General features: G+C 39.6%; 1 protein-coding gene and 1 long non-coding RNA gene across 16 annotated transcripts in view; one reads left to right on the top strand and one right to left on the bottom strand.

Moving 5' to 3' along the window:
* ANKRD44 (ankyrin repeat domain 44) overlaps nt 1-19,645 on the top strand; it is a 213,263-nt gene that overhangs the window by 162,690 nt on the left and 30,928 nt on the right. For all 15 annotated transcript variants that reach the window (XM_048870305.2, XM_048870302.2, XM_048870295.2 and 12 more), the window contains 7 exons: nt 3,853-3,924; nt 7,429-7,630; nt 14,170-14,248; nt 15,445-15,562; nt 16,283-16,499; nt 17,280-17,367; nt 19,459-19,542. In XM_048870305.2, coding sequence (XP_048726262.1) covers nt 3,853-3,924; nt 7,429-7,630; nt 14,170-14,248; nt 15,445-15,562; nt 16,283-16,499; nt 17,280-17,367; nt 19,459-19,542 — 860 coding nt within the window. The remainder of the gene's footprint in view (nt 1-3,852; nt 3,925-7,428; nt 7,631-14,169; nt 14,249-15,444; nt 15,563-16,282; nt 16,500-17,279; nt 17,368-19,458; nt 19,543-19,645) is intronic.
* LOC142068570 (uncharacterized) lies at nt 7,574-17,953 on the bottom strand. The gene is made up of 3 exons (XR_012664436.1): nt 17,718-17,953; nt 9,265-9,540; nt 7,574-7,666 (listed from the first exon to the last, which is right to left on the bottom strand). It is a non-coding gene; the product is annotated as an uncharacterized LOC142068570 (long non-coding RNA).

The raw sequence follows: 19,645 nt of genomic DNA, 5'->3' as shown, positions 1-19,645 counted from the left end.
AATGAGCTTATGTTCCAAACTCAGTTTCCTTTATTTATTAATTGAATCCCAAAATGTGTGTTGAGGGGACAGGTCTAAAGTCATCATGACACCTCCCCTCTCCCCCAGTCGCCTAAGCACATGAACAATTGTAATTTATTATGAACAAATTACAAAGCCATGGAAATACTGACAAAACCTTATCTGCAGAGGCATTTTGCACAGTAACAGGGACCTGGCCTTTTTTGTCTGTTTTGTGGGTGTAATGTTTAATTCTATAGAATCCATGTGGAAATTTAGCTTTAATTAGTATGAAGAATTACATGTAGCAAGATGCACTCAAAAATCATTATTTGTATCTCTTTGAACTACTGAGGCTTGTTTTCTTTTGCAAATTTCTTGTCTTGTATTTTCTGGCTGTGTATCTGAGAGCCTGGAGAGTTACCAGGTTTACCATCAAATTTGTATTTATGCTTGACTTTATGATGGAGAAATTCACCATTTTGAGTAGTAAGCTTACTAAGATTAGTCTGCAGTATCTTAAGATGTTTTAATTCAAGACACTAAGATTCCTTTTGTGAGAGCTCTCCAATCCTGCAGTTTCTTCATCTAGAGCCTTAATTCTGGTAACTTGCAAATTATTTTTTCTCTATTCGAAAGACAATTATCTGTCTTGCTCAAAAACTTCTAGAGCCTCCTAACAGATAAAGGGAGAAGTTCCATGTTAAGGTTCTGATCCCAAAATGTAGTGGTTTGATGTTCAATAAATGGGAGGAATTTAATTAAAAAGGGATAGGTGTTAAGCAGACAGGGGAACCGGTTTAGTGGTCACTTTTATTTTTAGAGGTTCAATTACCCACTGGAGAAAATAGGAATTCAGATTAATCATCTGTACAAGAGCATGCCTCATGGAACTGAAGACTACTGGCCAAATATTTAGATTAAAATGATGCTGAATACTAATGTGTATATATTGGCTGCTCACGGAGAAATTTCTCCAAAGAAAATAGGCACCTTAAAAAAATAATCCCAGTTGTCATCAAATGCAGATTATTAAATAAGGATTTTTTGTAAATGTTTAAATAACTGTTGTGACAGGGTCGGGCCAGATGGCTATAGGAGAGTAACAGAAAGCACATATATTAGCCCCAGGCTAAGTAGGTCTCTTTTCCCTGGGTAAGGTAACAGGGAAGGTTCCAGAACAATCAGGAACCTTCTGGAGACAATTAAGACAGGCTGATTAGAACACCTGCAGCCAATCAAGAAGCTGCTAGAATCAATTAAGGCAGGCTAATCAGGGCACCTGGGTTTTAAAAAGGAGCTCACTTCAGTTTGTGGTGAGGAGCTGGGAGCAAGAGGCACTAGGAGCTGAGAGTGAGAACGCGGACTGTTGGAGGACTGAGGTGTACAAGCATTATCAGACACCAGGAGGAAGGTCCTATGGTGAGGATAAAGAAGGTGTTGGGAGGAGGCCATGGGGAAGTAGCCCAGGGAGTTGTAGCTGTTCCAGGAGGCACTCTAGACAGCTGCATTCCACAGGGCCCTGGGCTGGAACCCGGAGTAGAGGGCGGGCCCGGGTTCCCCCCAAATCCTCCCAACTCCTGGTCAGACACAGGAGGAGTCGACCTGGACTGTGGGTTCAGAAAAACGTCCAAGCTGAGGGCTGCCGTGAAGCTCCAAGGCGAGCAAATCCGCCAATAAGCGCAAGACCCACCAAGGTAGAGCAGGAACTTTGTCACACTTTATAAACAGAGAGGAAAACAAGGTAGGAATTAGAGAAGAGCCCAAAGTGGAACAGTAAACCCAACTCCCATCTCCACACCACCCAAAATTCTGAAAGATCAAATTGCACGCTTGAGGCCTGTATCTGGAAGGGAGTATATTTTGTATTAACATACACGAATATTGAATTATCAGCAGTGTCCAATGTTAACATATTTTTCTTTCCCAATTTTAATATTTTTTAAAACACTAACCATGTATTTGTAAATAAAATCAATTTATTTTCCTAGAATTACAGTAGAATTATACATATGCATATCTTTGTGGCATTTGACTGGATTGTTAACATTAGATGGGAATCGGGTTGGATAGTTACGAATGGTCAGATTTATTCTTGGTGTAATTCTGCTAAAGTCAATGGAGTTACGTCAGGGAAACATCTGATATTGTGTCTACAGTTTTTCTCCTTCTCATACAAGCATCTTCATACCTTCTTCCATGCAGCCCTATATGCCTGGAATGTTGCCCCTAATACTGTATATGCCACAAAATCTTCCTCTCCTCCTTGAAACCCACCTTTTTCCTACAAATCCTCAACTATCTATCTCCCTCCATCACAAAAATAAATAACTATAAAAAGAACTGTCATGGCTTCTGCAGCCCCACAAATTTATTAATTACTCATCACCCTTTCCATCAACTCTTGCCTGATATTATTTCCTCCAGCATCCTCTTGATGTCATACCCATACTCGTCTTAGATCATAAATGCCTTAAGACAAGGACTGTCTCTAATTGTAGTGTAACATTCCGTGCACACCAGTGGCACTGTATACAAACACATCATCACCCTTGCAGCTTCACTTGGACACGTTTTTGGACTCCACTTTCTATCTGTACAGTGCCTAGCACGATGTGTTCCTGGTCCATGACCAGGACTACCAGAGACGCTATAGTAATATAAATAATAATCATCCCAGTGAAATTTTGCTACTGCTGTTAAATAGCTGCCATGTTCCATTCAGGTGGTGAATAGTTATCCCACTTGACAAACCTGTAAAGTGCTTTGAGAGCTGTCTGTAAGTATGATTAGTTATGAGATGTGCTGGCCTTGTCATTATAAAGGTAATTCCTGCTTTGATAAGCATATACAAACACATTACATTCTTCTTACAGATTTATTTATCATTCATAATTTGGGCTAAGGGCTCTGCTCTGCAAATCCTTCTTCCTTTGTGAGTAATCCTTTCTCATGGAAGTCGTCCCTCTGATTTCAGTGGGACTCTTAACATGGATGAGAATGTCCTGGGGCTTAAACTAGTTTTGACTTCATTGTATCAAATAATTGGAAAATATTTTGTGGGGGAGGTCACAACAAAAAGCTGTTAAACACTCATTAAAAACCTTCCTTAAGTATTTGTGGGAAATGTCTGCAAACAAAATATTTTTGTCTGTCTGCTGATTTATGACACTTGAAGTGGCAGAGGTTATCCTATCTCACTCTGAGTAAAAGTCAAGCGAGGACAGGAATTTGGTTAGTACAAGAGGTCATTTCCAGGAAGCCTTACAGGTGGTGATAGTGCTGCAGAAATCCACACATAGACTTTTGCTTTCTAATTTTATCATTCAGTTAGTGTATCTACATATGAAGCCTATGTATTTAAGAATAAGTTTTGTTGTTGTTTTTTAAAAGACCACATTTCTTAAAGTTAATAGTCACTCAAAAGAGAACAAATTAAGGGGGCAATCCTGCTGCCATTAAAATCAGTGGGTAGTTTGACTTCAGTGGGAACCAGATTGACTTTTAAATCTAGCATCTATTTTACAGAGGCAGTTGACAGAAAATAACATTTAACATACAGTAGAGTACACCATACTCTGGGCACTGAAAGCCACTTGTATAGAAGTAGGATTCTTAGTGTTTTCTTTTATGTTTAGAAATCGGGTATTCTTGAAGATTAGTATTAAAATCTTCCTGGTACTTCCGTTGGTATATAGTAAATCTGGCAAACATTTCTCTCTTCACCAAAGTAACCGTAAACCTGCTTTTAACAAGTTGTAACTTGTAATCTGATTTGTTTTGTTTTAGATTGCTGTGGAAGTGTTTATGCTTTGCAAGACGTTTTAAAACTACTCTTCTTCTTCTTTTTAGCTTCTGGAAAAAACCAGCAACATTTTTGATGAACCAGATTCAGGAGCTACTAAAAGTCCTTTGCATTTAGCTGTAAGTATACGACACACGTTCAGTGTTTGATCGGATAAATAACCACTTAACCTCTGTGAAGTAAGTAGACCTGCATTGTAACAGCTGGAAAGGGACTTAGGACCAAGATTTTAAAAAATGCTTCCTTGATAGGGATTAAAAAAAAAAACCAACCAAAAAACGTAAGGGAGCTAGGTGCACAGTTCACATTGAATTTCCTTTGAAACTCTGAGCCCTAAATCCTTACGAAGGTATCTAACTAAGGGTATGTCTGCACTTCAAGGCAGAGGTATAATTTCTAGGTCTAGGAGACATTCATGTGCTAGCTCTCACTGAGCTAGCGTGCAAGCCACCCAAGTTACGTATCTAGCGTCTCTGAGGGAATGCATTTTGGGTGGTGAGTTGCTTGTGCCACCATGGCTACATTCTGTTTTTAGTGCACTAGCTTGATCTGCGCTAGCGTGGGTACGTCATCTGGAGCTGGGAATCACACCCCCAGCCCCAAGTGTAGACATACCTGACTTGGCTGGGTTTTCAAAAGTGCTGAGCACTCAGCAGCTCCCACTGTAGTCAAGAAGAGCTGCTAGCTGCTCAGCACTTCTCAAAATCCAGCCATTTATGGTCCCTAAAGAAGGATTTAGGAGCCTTACTTTAGGAACTCGGTTTTGGAAAATTTTGATTATACTTTTTTGCATCTACATGTGATTCTGAAATCTTTTGTATTACTGCCGGTGTATAATCATACTAATTATACTTAAAATGCAGGGGGTCCCTATCCTTCTCACATTACAGCAATGTAAAACCAATGTGAGTCAGAAAAGAGCCAGGCCCAGTAGGTATGCTGTAAATATTGAGGACAATCAAATCTTTAAATAAGGTTAATAGTCTGGTTCATACCTAAAAAACAGGAAATTCTGAGTCCTCAGGGTTAATCTTCCCTTAGATACATATGTATGCTTCCTGTTAATGTTAATAGGAGTTAGGCAGGGAAAGAATTAGCTTCTTTAATCCTTAGTTGATGCTATTTTTGGAAAGTCATAATTTTTAAGGGTGAAAAATAAGACTTGACTTGGAACTTCAATGACTATTAGTGGGTGTGGTTTTTTTTACATTTATATTTCCTTCTTGTAGGCCTTTTTCATGAACTGTTTCAACTATGCAGAGATTAATGCAAAAAACCCCAAGCAAAACAAAACAAAAAACCCCCAGCATGTGACTGAGTCCAATGATAAGCAGTGCAGTTCATGTCCACTAGAGTTGGGTGAACCGTGCAAATAATTTTCATGGATATTCACTGGAGTTTATAAATGAATAAGTTTCAGCTGGTTTCATCCCTCTTTTTTGTTTGAGTTTACTGGCTGGCATACATGTTCCCTGAAACATCAAATATAAACAAACTTTCAAGCTTGTAACTGTGAACATTTGCACCGGAAACCTCTTCTGAGAATTGCTCATATTCAATCAGAGACCAGAAATAGTCCATGTAACCTCAGTGTCCAGTCAAAATAGCACAGATTTTTACTTTACAGCAAAGTGCTTGCTCACAAATAAATCACAGCCCAAGGATTGTTAGAAGAAATTATTCAACAATTCAATTTGAATAATGTATAAATTAAAGAACATCACAATCAGTTTTAGAATGGGTCTGAACTGGAAAATGGGTGAAGTGTATCAAACCCTTTGTTTCAAATTATTTTGCTCTTTCTCTCGTAATGCATGTTCAGTGGTTTGTTTTTCACAAAACTCTCTCTGCAGGGTTTAATTTAAATTTTCCTGAAACTGAATGAGCAGTGAGACTACATGTTACCTGTGCTATCTGTGGATATACACAGGGTCCCTAGCATATGCACACACCTGACTTCTGATGATCACTGCATCTTGTTTTTGAAGCAGCTGTTTTTCTGAAAGTTGCTGTAGAAACTTAAAATTCAACTAAAATAAAATAAACAAAGTCCTGATCCTGCAAAGACTTAAGACATGCTTAAAATCATACAACTGTGAGTAGTTTTTTTTAATGGGACGACTCACAGCACTAGAGTAAGCGTGTGCATAATTCTTGGAAGGGTCAGAAGCCTACTGGAGAAAATATCTTCTGGTTTCCAGTTAGAGAGTTCACTAATTTAAGGGAGCCCCTTTTTCTGTTGTATTGATGCATTCAAAAAAATCTCCTATAAAGACAGCAAATTTGTCATGGGAAATTTTGCAAAAAGTCATGGATTTTATCAACAGTTGACTCTTTTTTTCCCACTCAAATTCCTTTTCACCCTCCTCCTACCCCATACAAACTTAATTTTGGCAATTCCTGACTTTTGGCGGCTTACCAGTGCAACTTTAAGGTTCTCTTAATACTGTCTTTTGTATGGAATACTGTGGGTTAAAAAGAGAGGGCTGGGGGAGGGGGACTGGAGGGAATGTTGACCAAAGGAGGGGCTCATTCTTGTGGACTTCCAAAGTTGCATGAGACAAAGCATTCCAGGGATGTCTAGCCAAAAAGTTCCACAATTTTTGGCAAGCCACTATTTTATTTTTAAATCAACCTGGTGCCAGAAGTTTTCTTCGTTTCCTTCTCTACCCATCCCCCATATCACATTGGCCTGAGGTCCAGGACAGGCAACAGAGTGCTGGACGAATGAGAGGTTTAACATCAACTATCTTTCATCCTGTCAGGGTTAGAAATGAGAGCCAAACACCTTTGTAAATGGGAAGTTCACCAGGCAGGCTTCTCCAATGAAGCATTCTCTGGCTTTTAGTGCCAGAAGGTCCCCAATATGTGAGACCCTAAAGCTGCAATATTAATAGGTAATTGAAATAGCTTTTCTGTATGTTTTACTACTGAGAATTTTTCTCTTCCACAGAGATCTCAATAATTAGGCTTATGGTACTAAGGTAATTTGGCCTCACTATAGAAGTAAATTTGACTTTAAATATCTAAAGTATTTTTTATTTAAAAGACATTCCATATAAAGAATATACAAAGATGGTGTGGGTATAAGTTTTATGTGCACTTCTTTGGGCTGGCATGCAGAACTTATTTGTGGCTGAGTAATGTGGCTGTGTCTGACTCACGCTGTTCAAACCTCTGCGGCACACTACGCCATGCTGTCTCTTCTCTCATATTTATATCCTGCATGTGTCATTACATTGAGCTATCTGTACACATTTGATAAGGCTTGATGCAGAAATGATTGGGTGAGGTTCCTTGGACTATGGCATGTAGATCAGAGACTAGATGTTCATTATTGCCTCTTATGTAATTAAAAAACACAAATTTTCAGGCACCTGAAACCCTCTGGCCTCCTATACCATTCACACTGGAATGTGGGAAAACCCACATGTACTTGGGAGTCTCAGGTCATAGAACCATAGAATAAAGTATCTCTGTATTATAGTTTCCATTGTGTTCAAATGACTATCACAATGAAAAATTGTGCTCCTGGGATGCACGTGTTGTGCTTTTCAGTCAGGAGAGTAGTGAGTAAGATCTGTATTGCTTTATTCCCAATATAACCTGTTTTGGATTTCTAGGCCTATAATGGTCATCATCAAGCCTTGGAGGTACTTCTTCAGTCTCTGGTAGACTTGGATATTAAGGATGAGAAAGGACGCACTGCCTTGGACCTGGCTGCCTTTAAGGGACATGCAGAATGTGTTGAAGCTCTCATCAGCCAGGGTGCTTCCATCTTGGTAAAAGATGACATCACCAAAAGAACCCCGCTCCATGCCTCAGGTGAGTGTAGTTGTATTTTATCTTGAGAGAGAGAACCTATAACAAGACAGAAGTTAGTAGTGATGTTTGCTTAGCTACCATCTCTTTTGAAGGTTATTGCTAACCTAATTAATTATTGGAGCATTGAGACTTCATCTTTGTGAACTGCCACCAGGAACTAGAGCTAACTATCTTTCCATTTCTCAACTTTCCCTTGTCCCCATGAAGTGCTCCACTTCTCCCCCTACAGCCTGACCCTAGACCTCATTCACCAGGGCTATTTCCTCTTTCCGCACCTATCTTCCTTCTCTGATGCATGATGGTTTTCCCCCACCCCACCTCATACTTGATGGTTTCAGGCTAGAGAGTCAGATGAAGACGTAAGTAGCAATGAGGCAGATCTTACAAGGAAAAAAGACTGAAAATCAAGGTGGATCCCACTGATGATGAAGTGAGATAAGTCCCACCCTGCCCTTCCACCGCCAGAAACCTTCAGTGGCCTTCTGCAACAGCACATCCCCCACCCCTTTATTTCCTCTAAAACCTAGAGAAAATCATCAGTTTCTAAGTGTTATCCACCTACCTAGTAAACTTCTTGGGAACCAGCCACTTCCATAAGGGTTAATAGTCTTTCTCTCCTTCGTTTGTTGAGTGTTCCTTAGCAAGTCAGGTACTCTAATTACAAAGTATGGAATTGGTGTCGTACATCTTAAAGGCTGTTCGTTAACATGTTAAAGATTTCTGGCTCCCCCCCTCTGATCTATGTATAGTTAACAAACAGAACAGTGAACCTACTTGTCATGGTACCTCATACTGATGGACTCAGTATGGTCCAACAGCAACCTCTAATGGCAAAATAGAATCAGTACATTGTTTGCTATAGATTCGTTTTCAGGGCCAGACTTACTTGTCTTCCTGCACAGCTGTTTTTTCTGTTTAGATTTTAGAGATGTGTGCACATTTTATTCTGACAGTTTTTAAAATGCAGTCATGTATGCAAATGGGCAACACAAAATAAAATATGCTGTGTTTACTTTGTGTCTCACCTTTGTCTGCAGTATATTTTAACTGTATCTAAGGAAAACCTGGATTGTAGACCTGTGGTATAAATTAAACAATATGCTTTGGACTTCTTAAATTGTGGCTCAAAGACGCATATATTAATGTTGCCACAGTGCAGCAAAGAAGAGCTGTATGGCAACTGCACAAACTGATTATCAGAAGTCAGTGAATTTTTATTTAAAAAAAAAAAGAAGCTTTAGATGGTTGTCTAATGTGTCACTGAGTGTTGACTGTAAAACGCAGTGCAGATACAATGGTATAATTTCCTTTCGATACATCACATGCTCTAATTCCTGTATAGGATTAATAGTGCATGTGGTGCAAGAGGAAAATAGACACCATACAACGCCATGATTAAATGTAATATGTGCACATAAGATTTGCACTGTGAGAGATCCTGCTCTGCAGATGTGTTAGCCATAAGTATTGATGTCATTTGGTTTCCTTTCCTTTCACCTCATCTTCAAATTGTGCCTCCTGCTTTATTTCCATATGTTTATAGTTCTGTCAAAAAGTCCATGCCCTATTAAAGCTACTAAAAATTACATATATTTTCTTATTGCTCATATTTTTCAGTGTGTATCTATACCTACCAGAGTCCCGCCTTATCATGTTGAAGGCTCCTGGTGGGCTGGAGTTGTCCCATGTTGTCATCTAGGCAGCTAGTACACAGGTTCTTAGCCTGCAGTTGGGTATTTAGCCTGAATATATTATTGTTCCTGTCAGCTGTAATGGATTGGCATGCACCAAACGTTGACTGCATCCACTCACTTCGATTGGGTGGAATATATCAGAACTGCTCAAAGCTTTAGGCCCAAGTCAGCCAGGTTCTTAAGCACCTGACTATCCTTTAAGCATGTGAATAGTCTCTGAAAAGTAAATGAGACATGTGGTGTGGTTGAAGTTGGACTTATGATTCAGTATCTTGCAATGATTTTACCTTCTAGTGGTTAGATACCTGAAAAGAGGATAGAAGTTAGTGACTCTCCATTAGCTTTCAGCAATAATGTTAGCTCAAGAGGTAGAGCCTTGTGATACTGATGCTTTAAAATTCTGCAGGCCTTAACCTTTTGTTATTTTTCATCTAGGGGAAGCATGGTATCTGGAGTTGCACAATCAGAGAGGGTCTTGCTCCTTCCCATTAATTGTGACATTTAAAAATTGCTGAATTTAAATGACATCACATTATTCAAAGACCAGAGCACAGTCAACCTGAGATTGGCAAATCATTATAGCTTCAAGATGTGACAGAAGTACCAGTGAAGAATTGTGCTCACAGTCAGCTCCTGCAGACTCAGAAGACACCCTGGGAGTTTGGTATTTTACTTGGATTGAGAAAACATAATTACTCTGCCACCAAAAACCTCCAATTCTATTTGTATAACATGGTCCGGGCTTAAGGATTGTCTGCCTGACCTCTGTGTAATGTTGCAGTAATGAGGATGGTCACAATAGAAGGTTTCCCTCTCCTTTAAAATGTGGTCATACTCTGGAAAGTTATTTGTGCAAATGGCATAACTGCTTTCCATGTTCACTGTATTTCAGTGACTCAATCTCATGTGTGCTCAGTTTAAAAAAAAAAAATAGAGCCTGATTCACGTCGGCCTTTCTGCAGTCTTATGCTGGTTTAATGCCATTTAAATCAACAGAGTAAAGCCTGCAAAAAACTAGAGTAATGCAATTTTGAATCAGGCCCAGAATTTTTCTAACTGTCAAAGTTGCAAACTGAGTTTGGGCTGTGAAGAACAAGCAGTATTCACTCCGGCTTGTGCATCATCACCAGTATCAAAGATTTTGCAATTCAGAAGGCGTTCATAATTCTGTTGTAGCTGCACAAGTTCTGTTGTAGCTAATACAGAGCCCAGAGGTCATTCTCACAGGGGTGTATGGATTCTGCAGTGCTAACAGAAGTAACATGTAGTAAACACTTGTTTTGTTATTTTGTGACTCAAAATACAGACAGGGAACAGATCTGCTGAGTATGGAGATGCTATTTCTACAGTTACTTTTCTTACCATTGTCACACTCTAATCACTGTTCTTTATCTTGTCTACCTTAGGGTTTACGTTGCCCCCCATCACCATAGTATCCGAGTGCCTTACATGTAAAATCAGTAGCAATAGTTTAATCCCTAGAGGGCTTCCTGGGGTCTTCGGCATGTCTCCCTTTTTGGGTAAAAGCTCTGCTAGGAATATGAACAAAGCAAGTTAACCTATAAATCTACTGTAAACCAACATGGACTAGGTGTGTATGCAAAAACACAGGGGACTCTAGAAGAGAAAAGAGATGAGCTAGATGCATATTAATCAGAAGGCAAAAAACTGCATATACAGGATAAAGACTTGAGACTAACTCTTCTTAATATATGTAGAGAGAAAGTATGTGTGTGTAAGAGCTGGGGGGCTTTGTCTTCACCGACACACAGGTTGTTTTACAGCAAGATAACTAATATGTGATAGCTATCTTCCCGTAAAATTCTAGTGCAGACAAGGCATCTGTAGTGTCTACAGCGACGTAGCTAGGCAAGCTCAGTACTATATTCCCTGCCTCTCCTAGCTGGCCTCATGATAAAACTAAAGTGCCTTGTTTTTACTGTGGGATAGCTAATGCACATAGGTAAAAACACACCTTTTTGTGTCAGCGAAGACATAGCTAAAGAGAGAGAGAGAGAGAGCTCGCAAGCATGTGCTGGCAGGGGCACAAAGACGATGTGCATTCATGTGTGTGACACCCCTTCCAGCCCGCCTTGTTGCTGTTGATGGGATTACCAAGGGAGCCATTACTAGTCCAGAGTAGAAAGAGAGACACCATATGTGACTTTTATGTATTTTCTCTAGTAAAATAACACAAAGTATTACACAGAACGGGGCTGTGCACAATACTATAAAACCCAATCACAAACACACCCCACGAAATGACTAGGAACTAAAATTCCCATTCTCAACTGTTCCGTGACACTTCCTGAAATTGAATAATTTTTATTGTGTTGTTTAGAGTGTTCCATACAGAAGCTATAGCACCTAAATGAATGTCCTCACGATAACTCCCTAGCAGCCCATGGATACCACTTCCATGCATCTTTTATTACAAAGCAAGCAAAAGTGTATGGGCAGAAATCACACGAATGAAGCACTTGAATTACTTTGTGTGTGTGTGCTTGAGAGAGAGAGAGAAGGCTTGCGTGTGCACGCACACACTCATCCTTTCAAACAATCACACAGACACTCTTCATGAACAAAACATTTGAAAGATACTCTGCTTGGTTGGTTTGCATTTCATAGAATTTTACACAGCTCTGTTCTGTGTGAAGCTTTGTCATTTTACTAGAGAAATAATACAACTAAAAGTACCTACTTTTTCCGGGCATGTCCAACGAGAACACCTCCTGCTTTCTCTTGGGGATACTCTCTGTACGTTACATCATTTGGCCCTGTATAATGGTGACTTTCTCTGTAGCCTAGATTAGATGTGGCTCCCACTGCAATTCGCATTAACCCCAGTCTCTGCTCTGGCCAGGAAGGGGCCTCTAGAGAATTGCAAATGTTCCCTCTAGCACTGAGTGTATGGCTTCTCTAGTGCTTAGCTAGCTCCTACTGGCTTGAGACCAAGGGACCAAACTCACGTTCCTTGCAAGATCTGTAATGCTAAGTGGCTGCTGGGCCAACTCCTGAGACTTTCTTGGAGTGTCTGTTCTACTGATCATTTACCTAAACCCTTTTCACACATTCATAGTTCCTACTGAGGGAGAGATTTGACTGTGAAGCAGTGACTCATTTGCACTGCAGAGCTGTTTACATGTTCTGCGTATGCCATTACTTAATGGTAAATATCAGAGAAATTCTTATTTTTGTAGATAGAGCAGCAAAGGTTATTTCTGGGTATGCAATTTAAATCCAGGATGATGTGTACAAGTTTCTCAGCCAGCGCAATGTGACATGGCATTGTGCACAAAGTTCGTTGCATCAGCCCATGGAAATCAGGCAGAGAGAAGGAACAACTCTCCTGTTAGGATGGGAACAGGATCACGTTATATGCAGATGATGGAGAAATTATTGCAATTAAAAACAACCCCTTGCCCCCCTCCCCCGAAAAAAACCACCCAGTGCTGTATCATCCATTTGGTGGATTGTGTAAATGCAAGTCCTGCAACAAATGAAAAAAACGAAAATGTTTTGAGTGTCTAGCCCTACTAAACATAATGTGTTAAACTGAGAGAGGTTTTCTCCAGGTCTGTAAGAGCTGTAAATCTGTAAGGATTACATTTAATTTTTTTTCTTCAATTTGAGAAATAGTTCTGACACCAATGTTAAACTAGAAAAATAGAGGAAAAACTCAGATTGAATTCTTGGCTCTGCTTAGCCCTCTGCATTGACGAACAAGGAAATTCCTCAAATCCCTGTGCACTGTGGCCCCCTGCTAACTGTGTCGTGAGGGTCCAAAGAGTCTTATCTAACCTCCATTGGCTAAGGAAGGTTGCCACAAAGCAGGGCCTGGAGGGATGAGAGGAAGATGGGAGCTCTCTGTTGAGAACTGATAGAGAAAACCACCTTTTGATAATAAAGACTGAGAATTTCAGAAGTGACGATGATTTGGGGTGCCCAGTTTGAGTCCTCTCAAAAGGGCCTGATTGTCAGAGGGCAAGTTGTCATCACTTCCTTAAATCAGGCCCCTTTGAGGTCCCCAACTGGGTATCCAAAACCGCAAGTCACTTTTGACAATCTTGGCCAAAGGCTGTGGGGAAAGTAGGAGGGAACAGGGGAGGAGAGACTAGCTTTGAGATGAACAAATTGACTTAAAAAATTATTTATTTGAATAAATAAAGTGAATTCTTGACATTTATGCCATTGAAAGGTCTGAGGTTGGCAATGGGGGGTGGGGGGAGACTGGATGTCCTCCTGCTGGGTACAACCTGGGGAGCAGTAGCACAAGCTTCCCACACTCCTCCACCAGTGTTACCTCATCCCTGTTCTGTAGGGACTAACTCAGAGGGTGTCTCCAGTCAGTCCTTATGCCTCTTGGGTGCCTGTTATGGAGACACGTAGCAGTAAGGTACCCAAGGAACAGCATACACAGGTCCAAGCAACAATAATAAGATTTGCTCATGTAACTGCCAATGCATTAAAAATAAGAAGTATTGTCTCATCCAATCTGCAGGATTCTGAAATGTTACTTCCTTTGGTAAGAGTCTTCTCAGATGTGACTCAAAAAATATCAGATACTTTTTTGCGTTGCTTGTTTGTGATTTCTGTATGTAACAAAAACTATCCTCTTTTTGCTGTACTGAGAACCAAGAGCACAATTTCATTAGTACAAGCTAAGTGAAAATTACTTGACTGTTCATTTCTGTCACTGGAAAATGTCTTCTCCCACCTTAAATAAACCTCTCTGCCATAGGTGTTTTGAGGGAACAGTGTCTGAAATGCAGTTCTTGTGTTAGTTTCATAACTGTGTGTTAGTTTTTATGTTTACAGACTGGTAAATTTGTTGTTTCTTTCTAGTCATCAACGGTCACACACCATGTTTGCGGCTGTTGCTGGAAGTTGCAGACAACCCTGATGTGACAGATGCCAAAGGACAGTATGTTTTTTTTTGTTTTGATACAGTACTGTGATATGAATGACAGCTCCATAAATTGCTCACAGCATCGGTACTTATACTGTATACAATACTTCTACTGTATATAGTACTGTATACATCTCCTGCACCACTCCAATTTTTCCTCATAGAATTTGACAAACCTTACAAAGTACACATTCAGTTGATCAAAGCCATGGAATAAACATTAGCAAGGGGGAAACATTATTTATTAATTTTAGATTCTACCTCAATCTTTATGCAATTCTTCTGAGATGTTTAAGGCTAAATTCAGGTAAAGGTTAAATCCAGTTAAAAATGGATCAGTTTCTGAGCTGTTTCTAGGGAGACTCTCACCCCTCCCAAAACATTGATATCTTAGGACATACTTGGCCTTTTGGGACAGCGAATTTGAACAGAGTATTAGTTGAATGTGACACTTAAATTGGAGTTGATGTACATGATGATGGTTTTCACTTCTCATTAAAGGTAGTTACGGAGGGAGGATGCAAGTATATTCTAAATGTGGAAATTTTGAATAGCTTTGAAATTTCACCTGGGAAAACACAGACAGATGAATGCCATGTTTTTAAAGGGCATCAGTTTCAGTCCCTGAACCATCACCTTAAAGCAAAAGGAGAATAAATCCCATTTTGAAAAGAAGTGGAAGAAATATTGCTCCAGTGTCTGGCTGAGGGATGATTGGTGCAAATGAGATACTGAATGCAATTGGCTTTCCCTCCCTTATTAAACAATTCTGCCCAGGATTTTTTAAAGAATTTAAAAATTACATAAATAGTTACCTTAATAATTAGAGGGGGTGATTACACAAGTGAGCTTCATGGTTTATCATGAGGCTGATATTCTGCTGCGGGCTGCTGATAATCAAGAGTTATTAAAGAACAAATTTTTAACATGGACTGGCTTGAACAATGCTGCAATATAAACTGCCTACAAATCAGATATGTGTTTCTCTGTTAATAATGATTTTGTTGGTTGCATTGCTTAACAATAAAATTGGACAAACAGTACCTTAATTTGGGTTATATAGATGAATATAGGGCATGAAGATGGTGGTAGAGAAAGGAAGTGTGGGGAAAATGGCAGGAATTCCTGGTGCCCCTGATCCCCAAAGGATAAGTTAAAAGTGGAAAAATGCCATGTGTTCTTAAAGCTGTGATTAACTTCTTATTTTCTAGAACCCCACTGATGCTAGCTGTGGCATATGGGCACATTGATGCTGTTTCCTTGTTACTTGAAAAAGAAGCATCTGTAGATGCAGCCGATCTCCTGGGATGCACAGCTTTACATCGAGGGGTGACTATTTAATTTTATGACCCTTAACTATGCATATTAACTTGATGGTTATGGCTTTTCTTTTATGAACAAAGGGGTATTAAACTGAGAGATGATTGTAAATAACTGAAAATATTGGGAAGGCTGGGTTAAAGAAGTATGTAATAAGTTTTGAGCGGGAGGCAATGAGATTTGGGGTAGATATAATCTCTTCTCGGAGTAAGCTCCTCAGTCAAGATGTAGTTGCTGAGAGAGCTGATAGGGTTACATGTAAATATGGCCATGTCGTGAACAGTTTTCCAAAAGAGTCCTGGAAATATCTGTATAAAATAGAGACCATTGCATAAATCTTCTGTTCCATACTGATAACAATACATGAACATGATTAAAATACTGTACGAGATAAGCAAATCAATGTCAGAGGCGGCAGATGTGATAGTAGTAGCTGGATTACTGCAGCAGCTTTCTAAAATATGTGATATTTTTGGTAGTATTGTTATTGCTCCTCCCTCACCCTTTCTTCCCTAGTATTTGTGGTTTCATTCTTGATTGACCCCCATTCAGTAAGACTCAAAGAGGATCTTTAGTACTCAGGCACTCAGGGGAGCAAGTAGCTTCTCACCAATTTCCTGGACCCCAACCTTTCCACCCAGTATTCAAAAGATACATCATGTATCTCACATATCCTTTGCCACAGCACTGACACTATATCAACCTGCTGATTCACTTCTTTGTTATCAGATTATGACTGGGCATGAGGAATGCGTTCAAATGCTGTTGGAACAAGAAGTATCTATCTTGTGTAAAGACTCCAGGGGCAGGACACCTCTACATTATGCAGCAGCTCATGGTCATGCCACTTGGCTGAGTGAATTACTGCAGATGGCACTGTCAGAAGAGGACTGTAGTTTCAAAGATAATCAAGGTTATACACCATTGCACTGGGCTTGTTATAATGGTAAGATTTTCTCTTTTTATACCTTTTGCCAAACTCAACTGTGGGTTTAGTGTTAGGAAGTAGAATAGTAAAATAGCTAGCAGCATAAAAAGTTTGAGATGTAGATTCTCTCCTTTTGCCTTTTGAAGATGTAGCAAGAAATTGCATCATTTATCCTTCAAGTCAGAAGGCAGGGAGATACCAGCAAAACAGCAACCTTGCTTCAGAGTCAGCCACTAGGTGCATGCCTCAATCATGATGCACACTGGAGCCATCCTTTGGAGGCTGGGCATGAAATCTGGCATAACTCCCAGTGACATCACTGAGGCGAGGATTCCATCCTACAAGAGCCACCTCCTGTACACTGGTGCATGAGACTATCCCCCCCGTTACTGTAATACGCACAGTACAACAGGCTGGCATTAGTGTCTTCTCATTAGGGTGGTTTGAGACTGTAAGTCGAACACTAAGTTTCTGAGTACAGAGTGATAGATGGCTGACCAACTCTGAGGATCTAAAAGACACTTTTGCAGAGTGTCATAGCACAATGTGAAAACACAAGAGACCTTTTTTTTTTAAAAAAAAAACAACAGCGTCCAAATGAGAGATCGGTCTAGTTCGCAGCACCTCAAAAAGTATCTCATGCTCCTTAAGAAGCATAAGTTCTCATGCATAAGAACTTACGTATGCAGTACAGCCTAGCTTATTTCAGATGCTAAAATGCAGTGCACATGTGACCTTAATATGAAAATGAGCTATTCTCCTGCTGTTTATAACAATAAATCATCTGATCTCTTGTAGGTAATGAAAACTGCATAGAGGTACTATTGGAACAGAAATATTTCCGCAAATTTAATGGTAACAATTTCTCTCCATTGCACTGTGCTGTGTAAGTAGAAGTATCAATATTAAATCTGGATCTTTTGCTTTAGGATGTATCCAGAAAATGAGTAGTATGAAAACAATAAAGTTATCTGGGTGTAGAGATAATAGTACTAGCAAATGATTTTTAGATCCGATGATGATGTCCATACATATCCTTGTGGTGAAAAACTGGTGCTATCAAGAGCCATATAAATTACTGCCGTTTTGAGTGAGTTTGTTACAAGTTTCATCTAATGGCTTGAAGCTGCACTCTCATGATTACAGGGCAAGCTGCACCTCTGTCCCCTTTCTGGCCTGAGTGCAGCATTAGAGAAAAAAGGATTTAAAACAAGTTTACAGAAATATTTACCTTACCTCAAGTTCAACCATTCCCTAATGGTGACCTAAGCAGGCTTCGCTTGCTGATCAACCCCCAGCAGGCTCCTGGGGCTGAGGCTGGTTTCAGTCTGATTCCCTTGAGCGCTCTCTCCCCCAAGAGAGAGCATCCCTCTTTAAACCCTGCTACAGTTCTTTGTTCTTCTGTTTTGCCAGGTTCTGGCCATTCCTGGCCAAAACCAGTTTTTGTAGGTTGGCTGAAGACGGAGGCAGAATCATCAAAATTCTGGCATTGTGCCTTAACACTCTGAAGTGTTTACTAATAGATGGCTGCCTTGAGCCATTCTTCTCCTTCCTACCTGCATTTAAGACAGACTTCTATTCGTACATATTCATACAGTAAACATCCCAATAAGCAGGCAAACATACACTGTCAGTAAATTACCACAGGCCAGCTCCAAATCTGCCTGTCACACTCAGAAAAAATTAGCTCAATTTAGGGCAAAGCATATGCAGTATTTTGGGAGAATGTGCTTTTTGAGTGGGGTAAGCCAGCAGAAAAATCAATAAGAATTACAGAATCAAACACAAACATTCATGATTCCTGCTGAGGTTTAGAATTACTGACTTATGAACTCTTCATTCTACTGGTAGTATAATTATCTTCTCCCAGAAATAACTGATGTGCGGATCCTATATAAAAACCCACTTAAAATAAAAACTGGCTGAAACTTGATACATAAAATCTGAACCCCAAATGGTCACTTTTTTAAAAAAAGATGGTCTCCTTCTCCCCAGTAGAGCAATCCGGAGCCAGGGACCAAAACTCAACAAGCTCTTCTTTGGGTTTAAGATAATAGAGGTCATTGTCATCCATAAAATGACAGCATTTATATAGAAATAGTGGCTTGACTAAAAGGTTACTAAAAAGTGACTGTATTCTATGAAAAAATAGTTTTTTATATTAACTATAAAGTGACATATGCTGAATGTAATAATTACAGTTAATATTTTTAAACATTAAAGACTTCATTGAAGACTAAGGGGATAACATTCTTCTCAGCTTAAAGGCCTGTTGGATCCATGAGACAAACTGCTTGGTGTTGCAATGTTTTGCCAAATACAGACTGCCATTTCTCTCCTCTCGCCCCCTCCCCCCCAACCTCTCAACTCCTTGGAAATAGTGAGACCTTTTGAATACTTTAAATGTTGAAAAAAGTTACTTTCACTTAAGCCCACACATATGAGCATTGCCTAGGCTCAGATATGTGATTTAAGTTTAAAGTAATTTAAAGGGTTTTAAGAAGTTTTGGGGAGTTCACTCAGACCCACTAGTTCAAATTTACTTCTGAGAAGGATTCCCCGTAGCCATTTTAAACCTTGACAAGTGTTCCAGTTGAATATGAAGGTGTGTATTTGGTTTTTGTTTTGTTTTGCTTTAAGGTTTAATCAGTGCATTGAACTTTCAGCTTGTTTTGTGTTGGCAGAGCTCCGTTGAAGGGATCGGCTGTGCGCAGCCATTGCAGGACCAGTGCCTATTTTTCTTTTGTGATTCAAATCCAAAATAGTAGCTGCAATTTGTTTGTAATGGAGCTACACTGATTTATAGCAGCTGGGATCAGGGCCATATTTTTAAAGCAAAAATTAATTGGGACACATTACAAATATACAGAAAGGAATACTAATGTACTGTCAGTTGGGGAAGGGAGTGAAGTGTGTATGGCAGAGTGGAAAACAGTTAGATTTTTTTCCTTTTAAAGAATTGTTCTTTCCTTTATAGGATAAATGATCATGAAAATTGTGCTTCACTGCTCATTGGGGCCATAGATGCCAGCATTGTCAACTGTAAAGATGACAAAGGAAGGTAAGAGTTCAGTTTCTTGAATAGAATGCATTTCACCTTCATAAATCAGTCTAAGATCATAATTTTTGCTTTGTGCAACTAATCTACATCTGGACTAAAATTT

The sequence above is a fragment of the Caretta caretta genome, chromosome 11, assembly GCF_965140235.1.
Source record: "Caretta caretta isolate rCarCar2 chromosome 11, rCarCar1.hap1, whole genome shotgun sequence".
Taxonomy (NCBI): domain Eukaryota; kingdom Metazoa; phylum Chordata; order Testudines; family Cheloniidae; genus Caretta; species Caretta caretta.
Note: the sequence above shows the minus strand (reverse complement) of the source record. Positions and strands in the feature narration are given on the sequence as shown.